The sequence below is a fragment of the Bombina bombina genome, chromosome 7 (genome assembly GCF_027579735.1).
Source record: "Bombina bombina isolate aBomBom1 chromosome 7, aBomBom1.pri, whole genome shotgun sequence".
Taxonomy (NCBI): Eukaryota; Metazoa; Chordata; class Amphibia; order Anura; family Bombinatoridae; genus Bombina; species Bombina bombina.
In genome coordinates, this window is record NC_069505.1 from 17,630,527 (window position 1) to 17,653,116 (window position 22,590).

At 42.5% G+C, this 22,590-nt stretch overlaps 1 protein-coding gene across 1 annotated transcript in view; it reads left to right on the plus strand.

Annotated features, from left to right (window-relative positions):
• The first annotated feature begins 11,022 nt into the window (after positions 1–11,022).
• Positions 11,023–22,590, plus strand: part of LOC128636185 (phosphofurin acidic cluster sorting protein 1) — a 148,009-nt gene continuing 136,441 nt past the window's right edge. The window contains exons 1-5 of the mRNA XM_053689233.1: positions 11,023–11,038; positions 11,275–11,366; positions 13,519–13,599; positions 15,145–15,204; positions 15,364–15,518. Coding sequence (XP_053545208.1) covers positions 11,023–11,038; positions 11,275–11,366; positions 13,519–13,599; positions 15,145–15,204; positions 15,364–15,518 — 404 coding nt within the window. The remainder of the gene's footprint in view (positions 11,039–11,274; positions 11,367–13,518; positions 13,600–15,144; positions 15,205–15,363; positions 15,519–22,590) is intronic.

Sequence of the window (22,590 nt, forward strand, 5' to 3'; positions counted from 1 at the left end):
TCTGCACCAAAACAGGAAGGAGCTGTTGCTCGCTACAGACAAGGCTGGAAACCTAACCAGTCCTGGAACAGGGGCAAACAGGCCAGAAAACCTGCTGCTGCCCCTAAGACAGCATGAATTGAGGGCCCCCGATCCGGGACCGGATCTAGTGGGGGGCAGACTTTCCCTCTTCGCCCAGGCTTGGGCAAGAGATGTTCAGGATCCCTGGGCGTTAGAGATCATATCTCAGGGATACCTTCTGGACTTCAAATCCTCTCCCCCAAGAGGGAGATTTCATCTGTCAAGGTTGTCAACAAACCTAACAAAGAAGGAAGCGTTTCTACGCTGCGTACAAGATCTTTTATTAATGGGAGTGATCCATCCAGTTCCGCGGTTGGAACAAGGACAAGGGTTTTACTCAAATCTGTTTGTAGTTCCCAAAAAAGAGGGAACCTTCAGGCCAATCTTGGATTTAAAGATCCTAAACAAATTCCTAAGAGTTCCATCGTTCAAGATGGAAACTATTCGAACAATTTTGCCCATGATCCAAGAGGGTCAGTACATGACCACAGTGGATTTAAAGGATGCTTACCTTCACATACCGATTCACAAAAGCCATTACCGGTATCTAAGGTTTGCCTTTTTAGACAGGCATTACCAGTTTGTAGCTCTTCCATTCGGACTGGCTACGGCTCCAAGAATCTTCACAAAGGTTCTGGGCACTCTTCTGGCGGTACTAAGACCGCGAGGAATTTCAGTAGCTCCGTACTTAGACGACATACTGATACAAGCTTCAAGCCTTCAAACTGCCAAATCTCATACAGAGATAGTACTGGCATTTCTAAGGTCGCATGGATGGAAAGTGAACGAAGAGAAAAGTTCTCTCTTTCCACTCACAAGAGTTCCCTTCCTGGGGACTCTGATAGATTCTGTAGAAATGAAGATTTCTCCAACATAGGTGTGTCCGGTCCACGGCGTCATCCTTACTTGTGGGATATTCTCTTCCCCAACAGGAAATGGCAAAGAGCCCAGCAAAGCTGGTCACATGATCCCTCCTAGGCTCCGCCTACCCCAGTCATTCTCTTTGCCGTTGTACAGGCAACATCTCCACGGAGATGGCTTAGAGTTTTTTAGTGTTTAACTGTAGTTTTTATTATTCAATCAAGAGTTTGTTATTTTGAAATAGTGCTGGTATGTACTATTTACTCAGAAACAGAAAAGAGATGAAGATTTCTGTTTGTATGAGGAAAATGATTTTAGCAACCGTAACTAAAATCCATGGCTGTTCCACACAGGACTGTTGAGAGCAATTAACTTCAGTTGGGGGAACAGTGTGCAGTCTCTTGCTGCTTGAGGTATGACACATTCTAACAAGACGATGTAATGCTGGAAGCTGTCATTTTCCCTATGGGATCCGGTAAGCCATGTTTATTACGATGGTAAATAAGGGCTTCACAAGGGCTTATTAAGACTGTAGACTTTTCTGGGCTAAATCGATTCATTATTAACACATATTTAGCCTTGAGGAATCATTTTATCTGGGTATATTGATATTATAATATCGGCAGGCACTGTATTAGACACCTTATTTCTTAGGGGCTTTCCCAAAGCATAAGCAGAGCCTCATTTTCGCGCCGGTGTGGCGCACTTGTTTTTGAGAAGCATGGCATGCAGTCGCATGTGAGAGGAGCTCTGATACTTAGAAAAGACTTTCTGAAGGCGTCATTTGGTATCGTATTCCCCTTTGGGTTTGGTTGGGTCTCAGCAAAGCAGATACCAGGGACTGTAAGGGGTTAAAGTGTTAAAACGGCTCCGGTTCCGTTATTTTAAGGGTTAAAGCTTCCAAATTTGGTGTGCAATACTTTTAAGGCTTTAAGACACTGTGGTGAAAATTTGGTGAATTTTGTACAATTCCTTCATGTTTTTTCGCAATTGCAGTAATAAAGTGTGTTCAGTTTAAAATTTAAAGTGACAGTAACGGTTTTATTTTAAAACGTTTTTTGTACTTTATTATCAAGTTTATGCCTGTTTAACATGTCTGAACTACCAGATAGACTGTGTTCTGAATGTGGGGAAGCCAGAATTCCTGTTCATTTAAATAAATGTGATTTATGTGATAATGACAATGATGCCCAAGATGATTCCTCAAGTGAGGGGAGTAAGCATGGTACTGCATCATTCCCTCCTTCGTCTACACGAGTCTTGCCCACTCAGGAGGCCCCTAGTACATCTAGCGCGCCAATACTCCTTACTATGCAACAATTAACGGCTGTAATGGATAATTCTGTCAAAAACATTTTAGCCAAAATGAACCCTTGTCAGCGTAAGCGTGGCTGCTCTGTTTTAGTTACTGAAGAGCATGACGACGCTGATATTAATATCTCTGAAGGGCCCCTAACCCAATCTGAGGGGGCCAGGGAGGTTTTGTCTGAGGGAGAAATTACTGATTCAGGGAACATTTCTCAACAGGCTGAACCTGATGTAATTGCATTTAAATTTAAGTTGGAACATCTCCGCATTCTGCTTAAGGAGGTATTATCCACTCTGGATGATTGTGAAAAGTTGGTCATCCCAGAGAAACTATGTAAAATGGACAAGTTCCTAGAGGTGCCGGGGCTCCCAGAAGCTTTTCCTATACCCAAGCGGGTGGCGGACATTGTTAATAAAGAATGGGAAAGGCCCGGTATTCCTTTCGTCCCTCCCCCCATATTTAAAAAATTGTTTCCTATGGTCGACCCCAGAAAGGACTTATGGCAGACAGTCCCCAAGGTCGAGGGAGCGGTTTCTACTTTAAACAAACGCACCACTATACCCATAGAGGATAGTTGTGCTTTCAAAGATCCTATGGATAAAAAATTAGAAGGTTTGCTTAAAAAGATGTTTGTTCAGCAGGGTTACCTTCTACAACCAATTTCATGCATTGTCCCTGTCACTACAGCCGCATGTTTCTGGTTTGATGAGCTGATAAAGGCGCTCGATAGTGATTCTCCTCCTTATGAGGAGATTATGGACAGAATCAATGCTCTCAAATTGGCTAATTCTTTCACCCTAGACGCCACTTTGCAATTGGCTAGGTTAGCGGCTAAGAATTCTGGGTTTGCTATTGTGGCGCGCAGAGCGCTTTGGTTGAAATCTTGGTCGGCTGATGCGTCTTCCAAGAACAAGCTACTAAACATTCCTTTCAAGGGGAAAACGCTGTTTGGCCCTGACTTGAAAGAGATTATCTCTGATATCACTGGGGGTAAGGGCCACGCCCTTCCTCAGGATCGGCCTTTCAAGGCGAAAAATAGACCTAATTTTCGTCCCTTTCGTAAAAACGGACCAGCCCAAAGTGCTACGTCCTCTAAGCAAGAGGGTAATACTTCTCAAGCCAAGCCAGCTTGGAGACCAATGCAAGGCTGGAATAAGGGAAAGCAGGCCAAGAAACCTGCCACTGCTACCAAGACAGCATGAAATATTGGCCCCCGATCCGGGACCGGATCTGGTGGGGGGCAGACTCTCTCTCTTCGCTCAGGCTTGGGCAAGAGATGTTCTGGATCCTTGGGCGCTAGAAATAGTCTCCCAGGGTTATCTTCTGGAATTCAAGGGACTTCCCCCAAGGGGGAGGTTCCACAGGTCTCAGTTGTCTTCAGACCACATAAAAAGACAGGCGTTCTTACATTGTGTAGAAGACCTGTTAAAAATGGGAGTGATTCATCCTGTTCCACTAAGAGAACAAGGGATAGGGTTCTACTCCAATCTGTTCATAGTTCCCAAAAAAGAGGGAACGTTCAGACCAATCTTAGATCTCAAGATCTTAAACAAGTTTCTCAAGGTTCCATCGTTCAAGATGGAAACCATTCGAACTATTCTTCCTTCCATCCAGGAAGGTCAATTCATGACCACGGTGGATTTAAAGGATGCGTATCTACATATTCCTATCCACAAGGAACATCATCGGTTCCTAAGGTTCGCATTCCTGGACAAACATTACCAGTTCGTGGCGCTTCCTTTCGGATTAGCCACTGCTCCAAGGATTTTCACAAAGGTACTAGGGTCCCTTCTAGCGGTGCTAAGACCAAGGGGCATTGCAGTAGTACCTTACCTGGACGACATTCTGATTCAAGCGTCGTCCCTTCCTCAAGCAAAGGCTCACACGGACATCGTCCTGGCCTTTCTCAGATCTCACGGCTGGAAAGTGAACGTGGAAAAGAGTTCTCTATCCCCGTCAACAAGGGTTCCCTTCTTGGGAACAATTATAGACTCCTTAGAAATGAGGATCTTTCTAACAGAGGCCAGAAAAACAAAACTTCTAGACTCTTGTCGGATACTTCATTCCGTTCCTCTTCCTTCCATAGCTCAGTGCATGGAAGTGATCGGGTTGATGGTAGCGGCAATGGACATAGTTCCTTTTGCGCGCATTCATCTAAGACCATTACAACTGTGCATGCTCAGTCAGTGGAATGGGGACTATACAGACTTGTCTCCGAAGATACAAGTAAATCAGAGGACCAGAGACTCACTCCGTTGGTGGCTGTCCCTGGACAATCTGTCACAAGGGATGACGTTCCGCAGACCAGAGTGGGTCATTGTCACGACCGACGCCAGTCTGATGGGCTGGGGCGCGGTCTGGGGATCCCTGAAAGCTCAGGGTCTTTGGTCTCGGGAAGAATCTCTTCTACCGATAAATATTCTGGAGCTGAGAGCGATATTCAATGCTCTCAAGGCTTGGCCTCAGCTAGCGAGGACCAAGTTCATACGGTTTCAATCAGACAACATGACGACTGTTGCGTACATCAACCATCAGGGGGGAACAAGGAGTTCCCTAGCGATGGAAGAAGTGACCAAAATCATTCTATGGGCGGAGTCTCACTCCTGCCACCTGTCTGCTATCCACATCCCAGGAGTGGAAAATTGGGAAGCGGATTTTCTGAGTCGTCAGACTTTGCATCCGGGGGAGTGGGAACTCCATCCGGAAATCTTTGCCCAAGTCACCCAGCGGTGGGGCATTCCAGACATGGATCTAATGGCCTCTCGTCAGAACTGCAAAGTTCCTTGCTACGGGTCCAGATCCAGGGATCCCAAGGCGGCTCTAGTGGATGCACTAGTAGCACCTTGGACCTTCAAACTAGCTTATGTGTTCCCGCCGTTTCCTCTCATCCCCAGGCTGGTAGCCAGGATCAATCAGGAGAGGGCGTCGGTGATCTTGATAGCTCCTGCGTGGCCACGCAGGACTTGGTATGCAGATCTGGTGAATATGTCATCGGCTCCACCTTGGAAGCTACCTTTGAGACGAGACCTTCTTGTTCAGGGTCCGTTCGAACATCCGAATCTGGTTTCACTCCAGCTGACTGCTTGGAGATTGAACGCTTGATTCTATCGAAGCGAGGATTCTCAGATTCTGTTATTGATACTCTTGTTCAGGCCAGAAAGCCTGTAACTAGAAAGATTTACCACAAGATTTGGAAAAAGTATATCTGTTGGTGTGAATCTAAAGGATTCCCTTGGGACAAGGTTAAGATTCCTAAGATTTTATCCTTCCTTCAAGACGGATTAGAAAAAGGATTATCTGCAAGTTCCCTGAAGGGACAGATTTCTGCCTTGTCTGTGTTACTTCACAAAAAGCTGGCAGCTGTGCCAGATGTTCAAGCTTTTGTTCAGGCTCTGGTTAGAATTAAGCCTGTTTACAAACCTTTGACTCCTCCTTGGAGTCTCAATTTAGTTCTTTCAGTTCTTCAGGGGGTTCCGTTTGAACCCTTACATTCCGTTGATATTAAGTTATTATCTTGGAAAGTTTTGTTTTTAGTTGCAATTTCTTCTGCTAGAAGAGTTTCAGAATTATCTGCTCTGCAGTGTTCTCCTCCTTATCTGGTGTTCCATGCAGATAAGGTGGTTTTACGTACTAAACCTGGTTTTCTTCCAAAAGTTGTTTCTAACAAAAACATTAACCAGGAGATTATCGTACCTTCTCTGTGTCCGAAACCAGTTTCAAAGAAGGAACGTTTGTTGCACAATTTGGATGTTGTTCGCGCTCTAAAATTCTATTTAGATGCTACAAAGGATTTTAGACAAACATCTTCCTTGTTTGTTGTTTACTCCGGTAAAAGGAGAGGTCAAAAAGCAACGTCTACCTCTCTCTCCTTTTGGATTAAAAGCATCATCAGATTGGCTTACGAGACTGCAGGACGGCAGCCTCCCGAAAGAATCACAGCTCATTCCACTAGGGCTGTGGCTTCCACATGGGCCTTCAAGAACGAGGCTTCTGTTGATCAGATATGTAGGGCAGCGACTTGGTCTTCACTGCACACTTTTACCAAATTTTACAAGTTTGATACTTTTGCTTCTTCTGAGGCTATTTTTGGGAGAAAGGTTTTGCAAGCCGTGGTGCCTTCCATTTAGGTGACCTGATTTGCTCCCTCCCTTCATCCGTGTCCTAAAGCTTTGGTATTGGTTCCCACAAGTAAGGATGACGCCGTGGACCGGACACACCTATGTTGGAGAAAACAGAATTTATGTTTACCTGATAAATTACTTTCTCCAACGGTGTGTCCGGTCCACGGCCCGCCCTGGTTTTTTTAATCAGGTCTGATATTTTATTTTCTTTAACTACAGTCACCACGGTACCATATGGTTTCTCCTATGCAAATATTCCTCCTTAACGTCGGTCGAATGACTGGGGTAGGCGGAGCCTAGGAGGGATCATGTGACCAGCTTTGCTGGGCTCTTTGCCATTTCCTGTTGGGGAAGAGAATATCCCACAAGTAAGGATGACGCCGTGGACCGGACACACCGTTGGAGAAAGTAATTTATCAGGTAAACATAAATTCTGTTTTACCTGACAGAGGACAGGTTAACAAAACTTCAAAGTGCATGCCGTGTCCTTCATTCTATTCAACACCCGTCAGTAGCTCAATGCATGGAGGTAATCGGACTTATGGTAGCAGCAATGGACATAGTTCCTTTTGCACGCCTACTTCTCAGACCACTGCAACTGTGCATGCTAAGTCAGTGGAATGGGGATTACTCAGATTTGTCCCCCACTCTAAATCTGAATCAAGAGACCAGAAATTCTCTTCTATGGTGGCTTTATCGGCCACATCTGGCCAGGGGAATGCCATTCAGCAGGCCAGACTGGTCAATTGTAACAACAGACGCCAGCCTACTAGGTTGGGGCGCTGTCTGGAATTCTCTGAAGGCTCAGGGACTATGGAATCAGGAGGAGAGTCTTCTTCCAATAAACATTCTGGAATTGAGAGCAGTCCTCAATGCTCTTCTGGCTTGACCCCAGTTAACAACTCGGGGGTTCATCAGGTTCCAGTCGGACAACATCACGACTGTAGCTTATATCAACCATCAGGGAGGGACAAGAAGCTCCCTAGCAATGATGGAAGTATCGAAGATAATTCGCTGGGCAGAGTCTCACTCTTGCCACCTGTCTGCAATCCACATCCCGGGAGTGGAGAACTGGGAGGCGGATTTCTTAAGTCGTCAGACTTTTCATCCGGGGGAGTGGGAACTTCATCCAGAGGTCTTTGCCCAAATACTTCGACGTTGGGGCAAACCAGAGATAGATCTCATGGCGTCTCGACAGAACGCCAAGCTTCCGCGCTACGGGTCCAGATCCAGGGATCCGGGAGCGGTCCTAATAGATGCCTTGACAGCACCATGGACCTTCAGGATGGCTTATGTGTTTCCACCTTTCCCGATGCTTCCTCGATTGATTGCCAGAATCAAACAGGAGAAAGCATCAGTGATTCTAATAGCGCCTGCATGGCCACGCAGGACTTGGTATACAGATCTGGTGGACATGTCATTCTGTCCACCTTGGTCGTTACCTCTGAAACAGGACCTTCTGATTCAGGGTCCTTTCAAACATCAAAATCTAACTTCTCTGAAGCTGACTGCTTGGAAATTGAACGCTTGATCTTATCAAAGCGTGGTTTTTCTGAGTCAGTTATTGATACCTTAATACAGGCTAGGAAGCCTGTTACCAGAAAGATTTACCATAAAATATGGCGTAAATACCTATATTGGTGCGAATCCAAAGGTTACTCTTGGAGTAAGGTTAGGATTCCTAGGATATTGTCTTTTCTACAAGAAGGTTTAGAAAAGGGGTTATCCGCTAGTTCCTTAAAGGGACAGATCTCAGCTCTGTCCATTCTGTTACACAAGCGTCTGTCAGAAGTTCCAGACGTTCAGGCTTTTTGTCAGGCTTTGGCCAGGATTAAACCTGTGTTTAAAGCTGTGGCTCCACCATGGAGTTTAAACCTTGTTCTTAACGTTTTACAGGGTGTTCCGTTTGAACCCCTTCATTCCATTGTTATAAAGTTGTTATCTTGGAAAGTTCTATTTTTAATGGCTATTTCCTCGGCTCGAAGAGTCTCTGAGTTATCAGCCTTACATTGTGATTCTCCTTATTTGATTTTTCACTCGGATAAGGTAGTTCTGCGTACTAAACCTGGGTTCTTACCTAAGGTAGTCACTAACAGGAATATCAATCAGGAGATTGTTGTTCCATCCTTGTGCCCAAATCCTTCTTCGAGGAAGGAACGTCTTTTGCACAATCTGGATGTAGTTCTTGCCCTTAAATTTTATTTACAGGCAACTAAAGATTTTCGACAAACGTCTTCCCTGTTTGTCGTTTACTCTGGTCAGAGGAGAGGTCAAAAAGCTTCTGCTACCTCTCTCTCTTTTTGGCTTCGTAGCATAATTCGTTTAGCTTATGAGACTGCTGGACAGCAGCCTCCTGAAAGAATTACAGCTCATTCCACTAGAGCTGTGGCTTCCACTTGGGCCTTTAAGAATGAGGCCTCTGTTGAACAGATTTGCAAGGCTGCAACTTGGTCTTCGCTTCATACTTTTTCCAAATTTTACAAATTTGACACTTTTGCTTCCTCGGAGGCTATTTTTGGGAGAAAGGTTCTTCAGGCAGTGGTTCCTTCTGTATAAAGAGCCTGCCTATCCCTCCCGTCATCCGTGTACTTTTGCTTTGGTATTGGTATCCCACAAGTAATGATGACCCGTGGACTGATCACACTTAACAGAAGAAAACATAATTTATGCTTACCTGATAAATTCCTTTCTTCTGTAGTGTGATCAGTCCACGGCCCGCCCTGTTTTTTTAAGGCAGGTAAATATTTTTTAAATTATACTCCAGTCACCACTACACCCTTGGCTTCTCCTTTCTCGTTGGTCCTTGGTCGAATGACTGGAGGTGACGTAGAGGGGAGGAGCTATATAGCAACTCTGCTGGGTGAATCCTCTTGCACTTCCTGTAGGGGAGCAGATAATATCCCACAAGTAATGATGACCCGTGGACTGATCACACTACAGAAGAAAGGAATTTATCAGGTAAGCATAAATTATGTTTTTTAGCCATGAATTAACAGACCTTAGCTCCTTCTGCCTTACTGAGTTAACACACGGCACTGGTAATATCTCAGAAAATATTACTTTGGAGGTCCTTGCTTTAAGCTTGCTACCTAACTCCCTGAAGTCATTTTTTAGGACTCTCCATCTCCCACTGATTTCTTCATTAGTACCAATATGCACCATGACTGCAGGATCAGACCCGCATCCCTCTAACAATCTATCAATACGCTCCACAATATGCCTAACACGAGCCCCTGGAAGACAGCAAACTGTTCTATGTAAAGGGTCTGGATGACAAATTACCCTATCAACCTTCCTTATAATAGAGTCTCCTACCACCAACATCTGCCTCTGGTTGGTTGGTTGTGTAGGTGGTGGGTTTTAATGTTGGGAGGGGGATTTGTAATTTTTTTTTTACAGGTAAAAGAGCTGATTACTTTGGGGCAATGCCCCGCGAAAGGCGTTTTTAAGGGCTATTTGTAATTTAGTGTGGGGGGGGGGGGCTTTTTTATTTTGTTAGTAGGATTAGTTTAGGTGTAATTAGTTTAAAAATCTTGTAATTTGTTTATTATTTTCTGTAATTTAGTGTTTGTTTGTTTTTGTACTTTAGATAATTTTATTTAATTGTATTTAATTTAGGGAAATTATTTAATGATAGTGTAGTGTTAGGTGTAATTGTAACTTAGGTTACGATTTATTTTACAGGTAAATTTGTATTTATTTTAGCTAGGTAGTTATTAAATAGTTAATAACTATTTAATAGCTATTGTACCTAGTTAAAATAAATACAAACTTGCCTGTTAAATAAAAATAAACCCTAAGCTAGCTACAATGTAACTATTAGTTATATAGTAGCTATCTTAGGGTTTATTTTATAGGTAAGTATTTAGTTTTAAATAGGAATTATTTAGTTAATGATAGGAATTTTTATTTAGATTTATTTTAATTATATTTAAGTTAGGGGGGTTAGACTTAGGTTTAGGGGTTAATACATTTAGTATAGTGGCGGCGGCGTTGGGGGCGGCAGATTAGGGGTTAATAAATGTAGGTAGGTGGCGGCGATGTTAGGGCCGGCAGATTAGGGGTTAATAATATTTAATGTTTGCGAGACGGGAGTGCGGCGGTTTATTATAGTGGCGGCGACGTTGGGGGCGGCAGATTAGGGGTTAATAAGTGTAGGTGGCGGCGGTGTCTGGAGCAGCAGATTAGGGGTTAATAATTATAATGTAGGTGTCGGCAATGTCGGGGGAGGCAGATTAGGGGTTAATAAGTGTAAGATTAGGGGTGTTTAGACTCGGGGTTCATGTTAGGCTGTTAGGTGTAGACATAAAATTTCCCCATAGGAATCAATGGGGCTGCGTTAAAGAGCTTTACGCTGCTTTTTTGCAGGTGTTAGACTTTTTTTTCAGCCGGCTCTCCCCATTGATTCCTATGGGGAAATCGTGCACGAGCACGTTACACCAGCTCACCACTAACGTAAACAGCGCTGGTATTTGAGTGCGGTAAAGAGTAAAATTTAGCTCAACGCTCACTTCTTGTCTGGTTTGTAAAAACTCGTAATACCAGCACTGTCTTTAAGCGAGCGGTGAGCATAAACTGCTCGTTAGCACCGCACAGCCTCTAACGCAAAACTCGTAATCTAGCCGATAGTGTTTAAATATTAGTGCACGGACCCTTTCAGGATATGTGGGTATGCCACAGATAAGCAGTAATAACTTTTACTAGAAGAATTTTTGCTGATGAAAGTATATTGCAAACATGCTTAGATTTCAAATTAAAGTGCACCCATGCACATTTCATTTTTGACCTTTCTATCTCTTTAATAAAAGTTGAATACATTTTATAAGCTGAAAAAAATCTTAGTATTTCTTAGGTTACGCTGCCAAACCTGCTTCTTCTCTGCTTCTGGGTAAAATGGAGCCTTACAATTGTTTGCTTTTGCAGATCGTTCTCCTGACATTGAGAATTACTCTGAGGATGAGGATGAAAGTTTCTCATCGGAGCAAGAAGGAAGTGATGATCCCCTTCACGGGCAGGTTTGTGCACTCTAACGACTGCTGCATACTGAATGATATTTTCTATTAACATATCTGTGTGTGCACGTGACAGAAACTTGCTGAGAACTGTGTGCTTACTGGGGTAGGTCACGTGTGACTGATGGTGCAGTGCAGGTGATTAGGCGAGGACCAGAAACGTTGGATAACACTAGGCTAACAATGACTAAAGGGCCATTCTGGTGCAAAAGTACAATGTTCTGTATCGTTAGAGCATTTTATTGAATACATTGCCATTATTTAAAAGAAAAGGCTTAAAGGGACAGTCAACACCAGCATTTTTATTGTTTTAAAAGATAAATTATCCCTTTATTAGCCATTCCCTAGTTTTGCATAACCAACACAGTTATATAAATACACTTTTTACGTCTGTGATTATCTTGTATCTACGCTTGTGCAAACTGCCCCCTTATTTCAGTTATGTTGGCAGACCTGCATTTTAGCCAATCAGTGCTGGCTGCATGGAACTTCACGTGCGTGAGCTCAATGTTATCTATATGACACATGAACCAACAGTGGTGAAAAACTGTCAAAATGCCCTGAGAAAAGAGGCGGCCTTCAAGGGCTTAGAAATTAGCATATGAACCTCCTAGGTTTAGCTTTCAACTAAGAATACCAAGAGAACAAAGCAATATTGGTGATAAAAGTAAATTGGAAAATTGTTTAAAATTACATTTTCTATCTGAATCATGAAAGTTTATTTTGGACTTAACTGTATCACAATTGTACTCCTGGACCACCCACACTGTCCTGGATGAGGATATTGTAAGTGATTGGAGCATACGCATGTGTGCCACCTTCTGATTGGCTGTATCCTCTTCTGGAGTGGCACAGAACCACAGCTTTACAAGAGATTAATGCAAATTGCGCTCCAGGACCAACACACCCATACTGCTGTAGCACATTTTGGGCTAGATTACAAGTTGCACGCCAACTGTTGTGCACGTGTGAAATGGGGTTTATCGCGGCTCTTTGCTTGAGTCAGAGTTAGTGTGAGTATTACAGATTGAAAGTAAACGTGTTCACTCAAGCTCACTTGAATTTCATGTGCTTCGGGATAGCGCAACTTTAGAGCTCTGGTTTCCTGTTATGCTCGACTCAAAAGTTGCACAAAATGCATCAAAACTAATTTATTTTTTTAAACCGTTTCTTTAACAGCCCCTGTTCCTTTAATGCTGTGTATTGTACCTTTTACCCCTCCACGCTTCCAGTTTGTTGATAATATCATTATTTTGCACACATTTTTGTACTGTATCTATTCTATCCTTTTGTTCTTGAATGTGCTGACTTTTTCCTCACGTCATGAGACTAATCACACAGTTACCTTTTGCTTTCTGCAGGTTTTTCTTTTTAGGTTCTTTATTTTCATTATATATTTATATACCCAGTGAGGTGCTCTCTGGCTTTGCTGAGCTGTAATTTATCCGGTAGGCGTTACTTATGATGTGCACATCTGCCATACAAGTTTGTGCTAACTATCGTGTAATGAGAAGGAATCGCCCTGTGTACTTGCATTATGTCATGCTTTTCTGGGTTGATGCCGAGATTTGAAATCTAGATCTCTGCGCAATAAACTAAAGATCACAAATCCTATTTTTATTATTTAAAGCAAATCTCACATACTGCATCAGCACACAGGTGATTCACACCCTGAGACAAGGGACGGCGGAGTCACCGGAGCTGGCTATTGTTTCATAAGCAGGTCATTATTATTATTATAAGCGGAGGACAAACTCCAGCACTACAAAAGGAGCAAATGGAAAATGTATTCTTTTAAGGGGGACTCTACAACAATATTGTTCTTTATTTTATTGAGTTCTTCTTAGCTGTGTGTGATGCAGTATGTGAGATTTGCTCTAGATCTAGATTGTAAGCTGGGGCGCCTCTCTAACTGTAACTCACCTTCTATAAAGTGCATCTCCAACTAATTGTTTTCAAGGTCTGTACTAAATATACATTTTATTGTGCGTGTCTGGCCGCTGTCTGCAAGCCACAGATTTTACAACACAATTATTTTAAAGGGGTTTGGGGGATCTCTTTTTGGGGAATTGCTTAGCGTACTGTATCATGTATGCAAAATAACTATGTATTATACCTGTGTGTGTGCTTGTCTGAACATGCTCATATATCTCAGGATTTCTACTATGAAGACGACGAACTTCGTAAAGTGAAGAAATCTCGGCGGAAATTGCCAACTTCCTCGGCAATAACCAGAGTGAGATGTCTGTCTGTCTTCCTCTTTGCATTTTTCTGTTTCCCCCTTTTCCCTATTTCCTTATTTTCCTATTTCTATCTGTCTTTCCTTTCCCTGTGTCTATGTGTCTCTCACACAAATGTGCACCGTTCCCGTGTTATCCTTCCCTGCAGCGTGTAACCGGTACCTTCTATATAAAAAAAAATCCCAATTCATTATCACTATAGGTGTTTTGTCATCTCCTGATCCCTGTCTGATCTTCCTGGGAGCCAATATCTGTGCAACCCTGTGTGCCTGCCGCTACTTAATGCACATCTGTAATAAATAGCATTGGTATGATAACCTCAGTTGTGCCCCAAAATGAAGCGCTTAAGGTTGTACTTTATGTGGGAGTGCAGATGGGAATAGCTGGACTCATGCACTGAAATACAGAAAACATTCTAGAGGCAAGAAAGGCTGATGTTTGCAACATAACGGGCCACGTAGTGTGATATACATATGATAAAGGAGTTAAACACAAAGTGAAAATGGGGAATTCATATGAAAACTTTATACAAAATAGTGAATATTATTTCTTTACACTTTTCTGTCCCTTAAAGGGAGACATTGTAATAGTAAAATGCTCCATCACTCTAGTTAATTTTGTTATTGCTCTGCCTGGTGCTTCTCGCTGTGTCCGGTCCTGATAAAGGGTTAATATAGTAGGTAAAGTCTACTTCAGAGCTAAACACAGCCAGTGATGGGCATCTATACATGTATGCCAGTTCTGTTTTGTTGTTTTTTCCCCCCTTTCATTTACTTTCTAAAGCTGTGCTACTCCTTCCTTTAACCTCTTGCACTGCCCTGTTACCCCTCCAACTCCTCTCCCCTCTCTCTGTAACTCCTCTATCTCTCCCCTCTCTCTGTAACTCCTCTATCTCCCCCCTCTCTCTTTAAATCCTCTATCTCCCCCCTCTCTCTGTAACTCCTCTATCTCCCCCCTCTCTCTGTAACTCCTCTATCTCTCCCCTCTCTCTGTAACTCCTCTATCTCTCCCCTCTCTCTGTAACTCCTCTATCTCTCCCCTCTCTCTGTAACTCCTCTATCTCCCCCCTCTCTCTGTAACTCCTCTATCTCCCCCCTCTCTCTGTAACTCCTCTATCTCTCCCCTCTCTCTGTAACTCCTCTCTCTTTTATCTTCTATTCCTCCCTCTCACCCTCTTTCTTCTTCCTTCCCACTCTCTTCACTTCCTCAGTCTATTTATCCTCTATCCCTTTCTATCTCCCCCTGTTCTCTCTTCTTCTCTCTCTGGTTCAACTTTCCCATCTTTCTTTGTCCCTTTTCTCTCTCTGTACTTTTTAACCCTCTCTTCTCCTCGGCCTCCCCTTCTCTTTATTGATCTCTCTTCCTGCCTCCATTGGCCTCACTTCTAATACCTCTCATTTTCTCTCTCCAACTCTCTTTCTCACTCTCTCTCTATCCCTCTCACACACATTATGTTCATCCCTGTTTTTTTTTTGTGCCTTCTCTCCCCATCTCCTGTGCTCTCCTCCACTCTCACATATTTTTTTTGTCTTACTCTACAGCAACCAAACATTAAACAGAAGTTTGTGGCGCTTCTGAAAAGATTCAAAGTCTCTGAGGAGGTAAAAACCTGATTTATGACAATGTTTTAGTTAAACTAAAAAAACAAACCAAAGGTTTATTAAAACTTTCATCCCCCCCCTCCTTGTTTCTTATTACTTGTAACCTTTCCCTTCTTTACTACCACCATATCCAGTCATCTCTCTGTATTGGTCTCTCAGGCTGGCTTCGGGCTTGACCATGTCTCTCGAGATGAGATCCGGGAGGAAGATCTAGATGATTTGTACGACAGTCTGGAAATGTTCAATCCGAGTGACAGCTGTCCAGAGCTTGAGGAGAGCGAGAGCGTCCTGAGCACACCCAAGCCAAAGCTCAGGTGAGAGACCCCTTCCCCTGTCTCTTTCTAGGGAATTTCTAGCGTTAGAATGACGTTCTAATTCTTAACTTGTCATTTTTTTTTAATTACTGGCCCTTGATAACACACAGGAGAATGCCCACTCAGGAGCCAAATCAATGTAGCTTCCAATTAGACCATGGATGGGGAACAAATCTCAAGTGGCATACTCACTGAGTCCCTAATAATAAAAGGATCATCAAACCCACATGAAATGGCCTCTTTTTGTCTCGCCAATAAAAGGCTGGTGGGACTGGTATGTGTGAAAAGGTGCATCTAAGGTGGAGGATAGTCCTTTTTAAATTAGAAACTCCCAAATGTTTCCCCAATAAAATACATGTACCCTCCAACAAACGCCCATGAAATTCTATGGAACACCCATATATTGGTTTTGTCTGCGATAACCATTGTTAATAAAAAAAATAAAACACCTTAATAAGAAACCTATAGGAGCTGTGGTGTTGTGGGTATATTATATATATGTATATAGTGTGTTATATGCATGCATTATATGAATAAAGTACTATTATATATTTAAAGTATATTCGTTATTTAAAAAAAACGTGTTTTTAACTTTTGGTGAGTTTTTTGTTTTTAGGAAGAAGATTTTGTGTTATACAAAAGTGTGTTGTGTTTTTTTAAGCTTTGCACTATGTAAAATGTTGTTTTTTTGGATTTACGTCTTTTTTTTAAACATTGTATTTGTATAACCGATATAAGTTTTCACTGTATTGAACGTATTTTAGTTCTAATATTTCTGCCACAAGGTAACAATTGTCCTAATAATACAGAACACGTTTGGTACGGTGTGATCACATGTTCAGTACAGTGAAAACGTATTGGCGCTATGCAAATACAATATTAAAAAATCAATTCATTTAAAAAACCCTATGTTTTACATAGTGCAAAGCTGAAAAAACACTTTTGTAAAAATAAGCGCATGTCCTTGTGTATACTGCTGTAGGCATCCTCTTTTCATGTCAGCAATACCTTGCTCCCTCCTCTGTCACTCTTCTAGACCTCAAAATAATCTATGTATTTATAGCTGTTAAAGCAGCTGCCTTGACAGGTGCACTGAGTATCAGGTTCGTTGGTCACCTATCCCTCCCTTCTTCTCTCTGGAGCTTTCTCACTCTTTTGTGGTTGGCGATGATATGTCACTAGCCACAATTAAAGGCATGTGGTCAAGTCAAAATGAAACTTTTAAAAGGTTAAATACCTCTCAGCATTAGTTCTTGTTTGTGGGTTCTGGGACTTTTTAAGAGGCCTTTATTACCCCCTCACCCTAGAAATATAACCCAAGATGCATCAGTTGAAAGATAGAGGAGCCATGAATCAAATGAGGTGTTTTATGTTGGTGTAATTGTCAAGTGGTTATTATAGTAATAATGATCACCTGGCAGCCGCTTCTGCTTCTCTGGCTCATATGTTTTTCTGAAGTAAAAAAAACCTTTAGGAATCAAAATAAATGGGAGGACTGGGTGAGTGTAAAGATATATTCTGTATAGAATAGTTTTGCTGCAACTAATCCCCCCCCACCTTCACTTGGGGAGTTCGGACAGGGATAAGTGCATGAACACATTGTTCAAATGAGCTAAACCCTCTCTGGGAATTCTGCATTTTGTGTCATTTTAAAATGTATATAATAATAATATGATTAGATATTTTATAGCTACTCATTTTCTGCATAATTTGCAAAATAGTTTAAAGTGACAAAAATGATAAATAGCATCTTCTGATTGTTAATAGGTACGCTATCCTAACTTTTGGAGTTTTGGGAAGGTGAACTGCTGCTAATTGTGGGACTATAAAATGTGCTGCTATTTACAAGTTATGCCATAGTAAATGACAAATAAATGATTTAACATATTACACTGTTTTTTAAAGACTAAAATTATTTATTTCTAATGACACGGTGAGTCCACGGATCATCTAATTACTATTGGGAATATCACTCCTACCCAGCAGGAGGTGGCAAAGAGCACCACAGCAAAGCTGTTAAATATCACCTCCCTTCCCTCCAACCCCAGTCATTCTCTTTGCCTACGTTAGAGTAAGGAAGTGGTAAAGTTAGGTGTTAAAAAAATCTTGCTTTAAGAATCTTTTCCTATTTTTAAGCAGTACAAGATTGTTCTGTTTTGTCCTAGGGTGTAGCCGTAGTCCATTTCAGTCTCTTCAGTAGAGCAGTGGTGGCTTTCAAGCAATGGGAACTTGTGGGGTACAATCCTCACCGCACCTCCCATATTTTTATGCTGCCCTAAATGTGCAAGCCTGAGTAAGAGTACTCAGTCTTTGTTTCTATCCACAGGCCCATGTGAGGGGACTGGCCTCTCAAACCTAGTGAGCTGCCGTGCTGCCTGGCAGAAGTCTTAAGGTAAGTGCTAACTTTAATTTTTTTCTGGGACACGCATACAGAGAAAATAGATAGCACTTTTACATACATTGGGGGACAAGTCACATTTACCTATGATAGGGGAATGTTTATTAAAGGCAGCAGAGCAGGCACTGGGGACAAGGAGAATCTGGCTCAGTCATGGTGGTGTATTTTTTACTTTACTCCCGACAGCTGTGATAATAGATTTAGCCGATCGGGAGTTTATGTGGTTACGACAACGATGGACGGAGTTAGATACGGCGGCAGTTCCTATTGCGCACTTTTTTCTGGCCTCTGGCTTGGAAATTAGCTACCTCACAAATTCAGCAGCGTTGCAGTTACGGACCGTAATTGTTAAAAGATTTGAGTCCGGATCAGCTACAAGTAATATACTTCGTTAGTAGGCAGGCAGGTAATCACCTCAGCAAGGCTAAGCTGAGGTGTAGAGTTGTCTGGAGTGTTATTTTGGGGGCCACTGTTTATTTTAAATGACAGAAAAATAAAGCAGTTATTTTTTTTGTTTAAAATTTAAAGAAACAGTAACTATATTTTTTTTTTGGGGGGGGGGCTATTTTCTAAATAAAAATATCAGTTTTGTCTGTTTATTGGTGAATAAAGATGGACCAAGAAACCCTGCAAAATGTTACATGTTCTTTATGTTTTGATGCTAATGTAGAACCACCAATCCCTTTCTGTTCCTCATGTATTAGGTATTAAGAGAACTTTACATTACAGGGATAGACTTTTTCCTGAGCCAACATTGTCTAGGGCAGATGTTGTTCAGGAGTCTTCTGACAATGTTCAAGATATGCCGCAGCTTTTTCTTCAAGCGTCCCAAAATTTAGTGTCCATACAGCCAGTGCCCTGCGCTTCCTCTATTATTCCACCTGGAGTTACCTTGTAAGACATCGCTTCCCTAATGTCCTCAGCGGTATCTGATGCGTTGTCTGCTTTTCCCATGCTGCAGGGAAAGCGCAAGAGAAAATGTAATCAATCAGTGAATAAGGTTACTGACACAGTAGTGGCTATTCTAAATGTTCCTTCCCAGAAACCTGAAGAGGAAGATACTTTGGTAGCATCTGAGGGTGAAATCTCAGACTCAGACAGTGTAATACCTTTAGCTGATACTGAAGTTGTTTCTTTCAGATTTAAGCTTGAACTACTCCGTTTGTTACTTATGGAGGTTTTAGCTACCCTAGACGACTCTGACACTACCGTCATAGTCAGTCGTAAGAAGTCTAGTAAACTAAACAAGTATTTTGACGTGCCTTCCTTGGTGGAGGTATTTCCTGTACCAGATAGGGCTACAGAGATTATTGCTAAGGAATGGGAGAGACCGGGTATCCCTTTTTCTCCATCCCCTATATTTAAAAGGATGTTTCCTATAGCAGACTCTATCAAGGAGTCTTGGCAGACGGTACCCAAGGTGGAAGGGGCAATTTCCACGCTAGCCAAGAGAACAACTATTCCCATAGAGGATAGTTGTTCCTTTAAGGATCCAATGGATAAGAAGTTCGAGGGGTTACTCAAGAAAATGTATGTACACCAGGGTTTACAATGGCAACCTGAGGTTTGTATTGCTACTGTCACTAGTGCGGCAGCATACTGGTTTGATGCGTTGTTTGATTCTATTCAAACAGACACTCCCCTCGAAGAAATCCAGGATAGGATAAAGGCCCTTAAGTTGCCCAACTCCTCGGATGCTTCCCCTCAGGTTATTAAGCTGGGAGCTAAGATTTCTGGTTTTGCCGTACTGGCCTGCAGAGCTTTATGGTTAAAATCTTGGTCTGCGGATGTGTCATCTAAGTCTAAACTTTTTTGTCGATTCCTTACAAAGGAAAGACCTTGTTTGGGCCGGGTTTGACGGAAATCATTTCTGACATTACGGGAGGAAAGGGCCATTTCCTCCCTCATAATAAGATAGATAAACAAAAGGAACGTCAGAGTAATTTTCGTTCCTTTCGAAACTTCAAGGGTAAGCCTTCCTGGAGGTCCAACCAGTCATGGAACAAGGGAAAGCAATCTAAAAAGCCTTCTTCTGACTCAAAGTCAGTATGAAGAGTCTGCCCCCAATCCGGGACCGGATCTTGTGGGGGGCAGACTTTCCTAGAGTTCAGGATGTTCAGGATCCCTGGGCGGTGTACATCGTGTCCCAGGGATACAAACTAGAGTTCAAGACCTTTCTTCCCAGGGGCAGGTTTCTTCTCTCAAGATTATCTGTAGACCAGATAAAAAGAGAGGCGTTCTTACACTGTGTTCGAGACCTTTCCGACCTGGGAGTGATAGTTCCTGTTCCAATGCAGGAACAGGGTCTGGGATTTTACTCCAATCTGTTTGTGGTTCCCAAAAAAGAGGGATCCTTCAGACTTATTTTAGATCTCAAAAGTTTAAACAAATTCCTCAGAGTACCGTCCTTCAAGATGGAAACTATTAGTTCCATTCTTCCCTTGGTTCAAGAGGGTCAATTTATGACAACAGTAGATTTGAAGGACGCGTATCTGCATGTTCCCATCCACAGGGATCATCACAAGTTTCTGAGGTTCGCATTTCTAGAAGGACCTTCTACTTCAAGGGCCCTTCCTTCATCCAAACTTAGTTTCTCTGAAGCTGACTGCTTGGAGATTGAACGCTTAATTTTATCTAAGCGTGGTTTTTCTGAGTCGGTCATTGAGACCTCGTAAGCCTGTTACCAGGAAGATTTACTACAAAATATGGCGTAAATATCTGCATTGGTGTGAATCCAGAGATGTAACGTATTCTGCTGTTGCTTAGGATTATGTACAAGTCTACTGTTCCTTTAACTCTGGCTCTAACTTGCGTGCCAGGTTATTTAAACTGGACACGCCCCCCTCTTCCCCGCTTCAGTATTTTGTGTATGTAGTCTTCAGAAAGACGCTTCTCCTGAGACTCTAAGCAAACCTAGCCAAATATTCAACATTCCTGCAGCCTGATCCCTCTAGGGAAACATTGTATCGGTTTCAGTATAAACCGTCTTCCACCTCAAGCTACAGTAAGACGCTGAGTGTTAAGCGTTCCCTGACACAGCATCTCCAGCTGACACCGTCAGCTGCACTTACGAAGAACTGGGAGAGCGTGGTTATGCTGAACCAAACAGCCGCATACAGTCTCTCTCTCTCTCTCTTCAAGTCGGAGTTGCTTCTCCGTTTCTGCTCGCAACCACATCTTCTCCTCTGAACTAATCTTGCACAGTGAGTACCTCCAGGATCTGTTCAGTGCAAGTCCTGTGCTATACGAGTTACCGCAGCTCATCATTTCAGATTGTGACACCTCTGCCTACTAAACTGTTCAGCTACATCCGTCTCTGATAGAGATTTGCAGTGTAAAGCGCAAGTTAACTCCAACAGTAACCAACCACTGTGTGCAGATAAGCCTAGTGTCATTCATTCTCCGGAATGGGAGCTAGCTGGACATTTCCCCTTACTGGGAGCTAGCTGGTCATATTCCCCAAGGTGGGGAGATTAGTGGAACTTTATTTAGTAGGTATTATTGAGATATCCTTAGCAATCCTAGTTAAGGAGAATTCCTAAAATACATTATATTTTATAGCCTCAGTAGCAGTTGCTCTGAGATTATTTCCTAGCAACTCTTAGCTGCAACGGGCTAACAAAACATTTTATCACCTCATCTGCAGTTGTGTTCCATAAATACAAAAGATCATAACATAATACTGAAGCCATACCATGGAACCAGCAGATCTTCCTCAGGTGGTTTATGCCCTTTCACAAAAAGTTGAACAGATGAGTCAAGCACTTAGAGAGCTACAACTCCAAAATGATAGTCTCCGTGCAGTTATAAAAGATAGCACACCTGAACCGCAAGTATGTCTACCTGATAAGTTTTCAGGTGATAGATCTCAATTTAATCAATTCAGAAATGCCTGTCTCCTTTTATTCTCTCTCAAGCCAAAGACCTACTGTAACAACCCTCTCAAGGTTACCTCTCTATCCACACATGTAGAGTACATTACTTTTGATGTTATACCCTCACCTCTGTTCCCCATAGTATTGGGGTTACAGTGGCTGTAGCTCCATCAACCCACCATATCGTGGGGCAGTTTGGAAGTTGATTTCCAATCTGAGTACTGTAAAAATACTTGTTTTCCTCACACTACCATCTGTCAACTGACAGAAATCTCTTTAGCAACAGAGTACCAGGATTTTCAAGACGTTTTCAGCAAGACCGAAGCTGAGAGTTTGCCACCTCATCGTCATTATGATTGCCATATTGAGTTTATACCTGGGTCCACCATTCCATATGGATATATCTATCTGCTGTCTAACACTGAATTGGAACATCTTAAAACCTATATAACGGAAAATCTACGCAAAGGATTTATTTGTGCCTCCACCTCACCTGCTGCCGCCGGAATGTTTTTTGTAAGGAACAAGCACCAGTCACTCCGACCTATAATCGACTACAGGCAACTCAACAAGATTACAGTTAACAACTGGTACCCATTACCTATGATGCCAGAACTCATCGAACGACTCAGTCACGCTGAGATCTACACGAAATTAGATCTCAGAGGCAACTACAATTTGATAAGGATTAGAGAAGGGGACGAATGCCTCACGGCGTTCAGAACCCGTTATGGATTATATGAATACACCGTGATGCCATTCGGGTTGTGTAATGCCCCTGCAACTTTCCAGCTTTTTA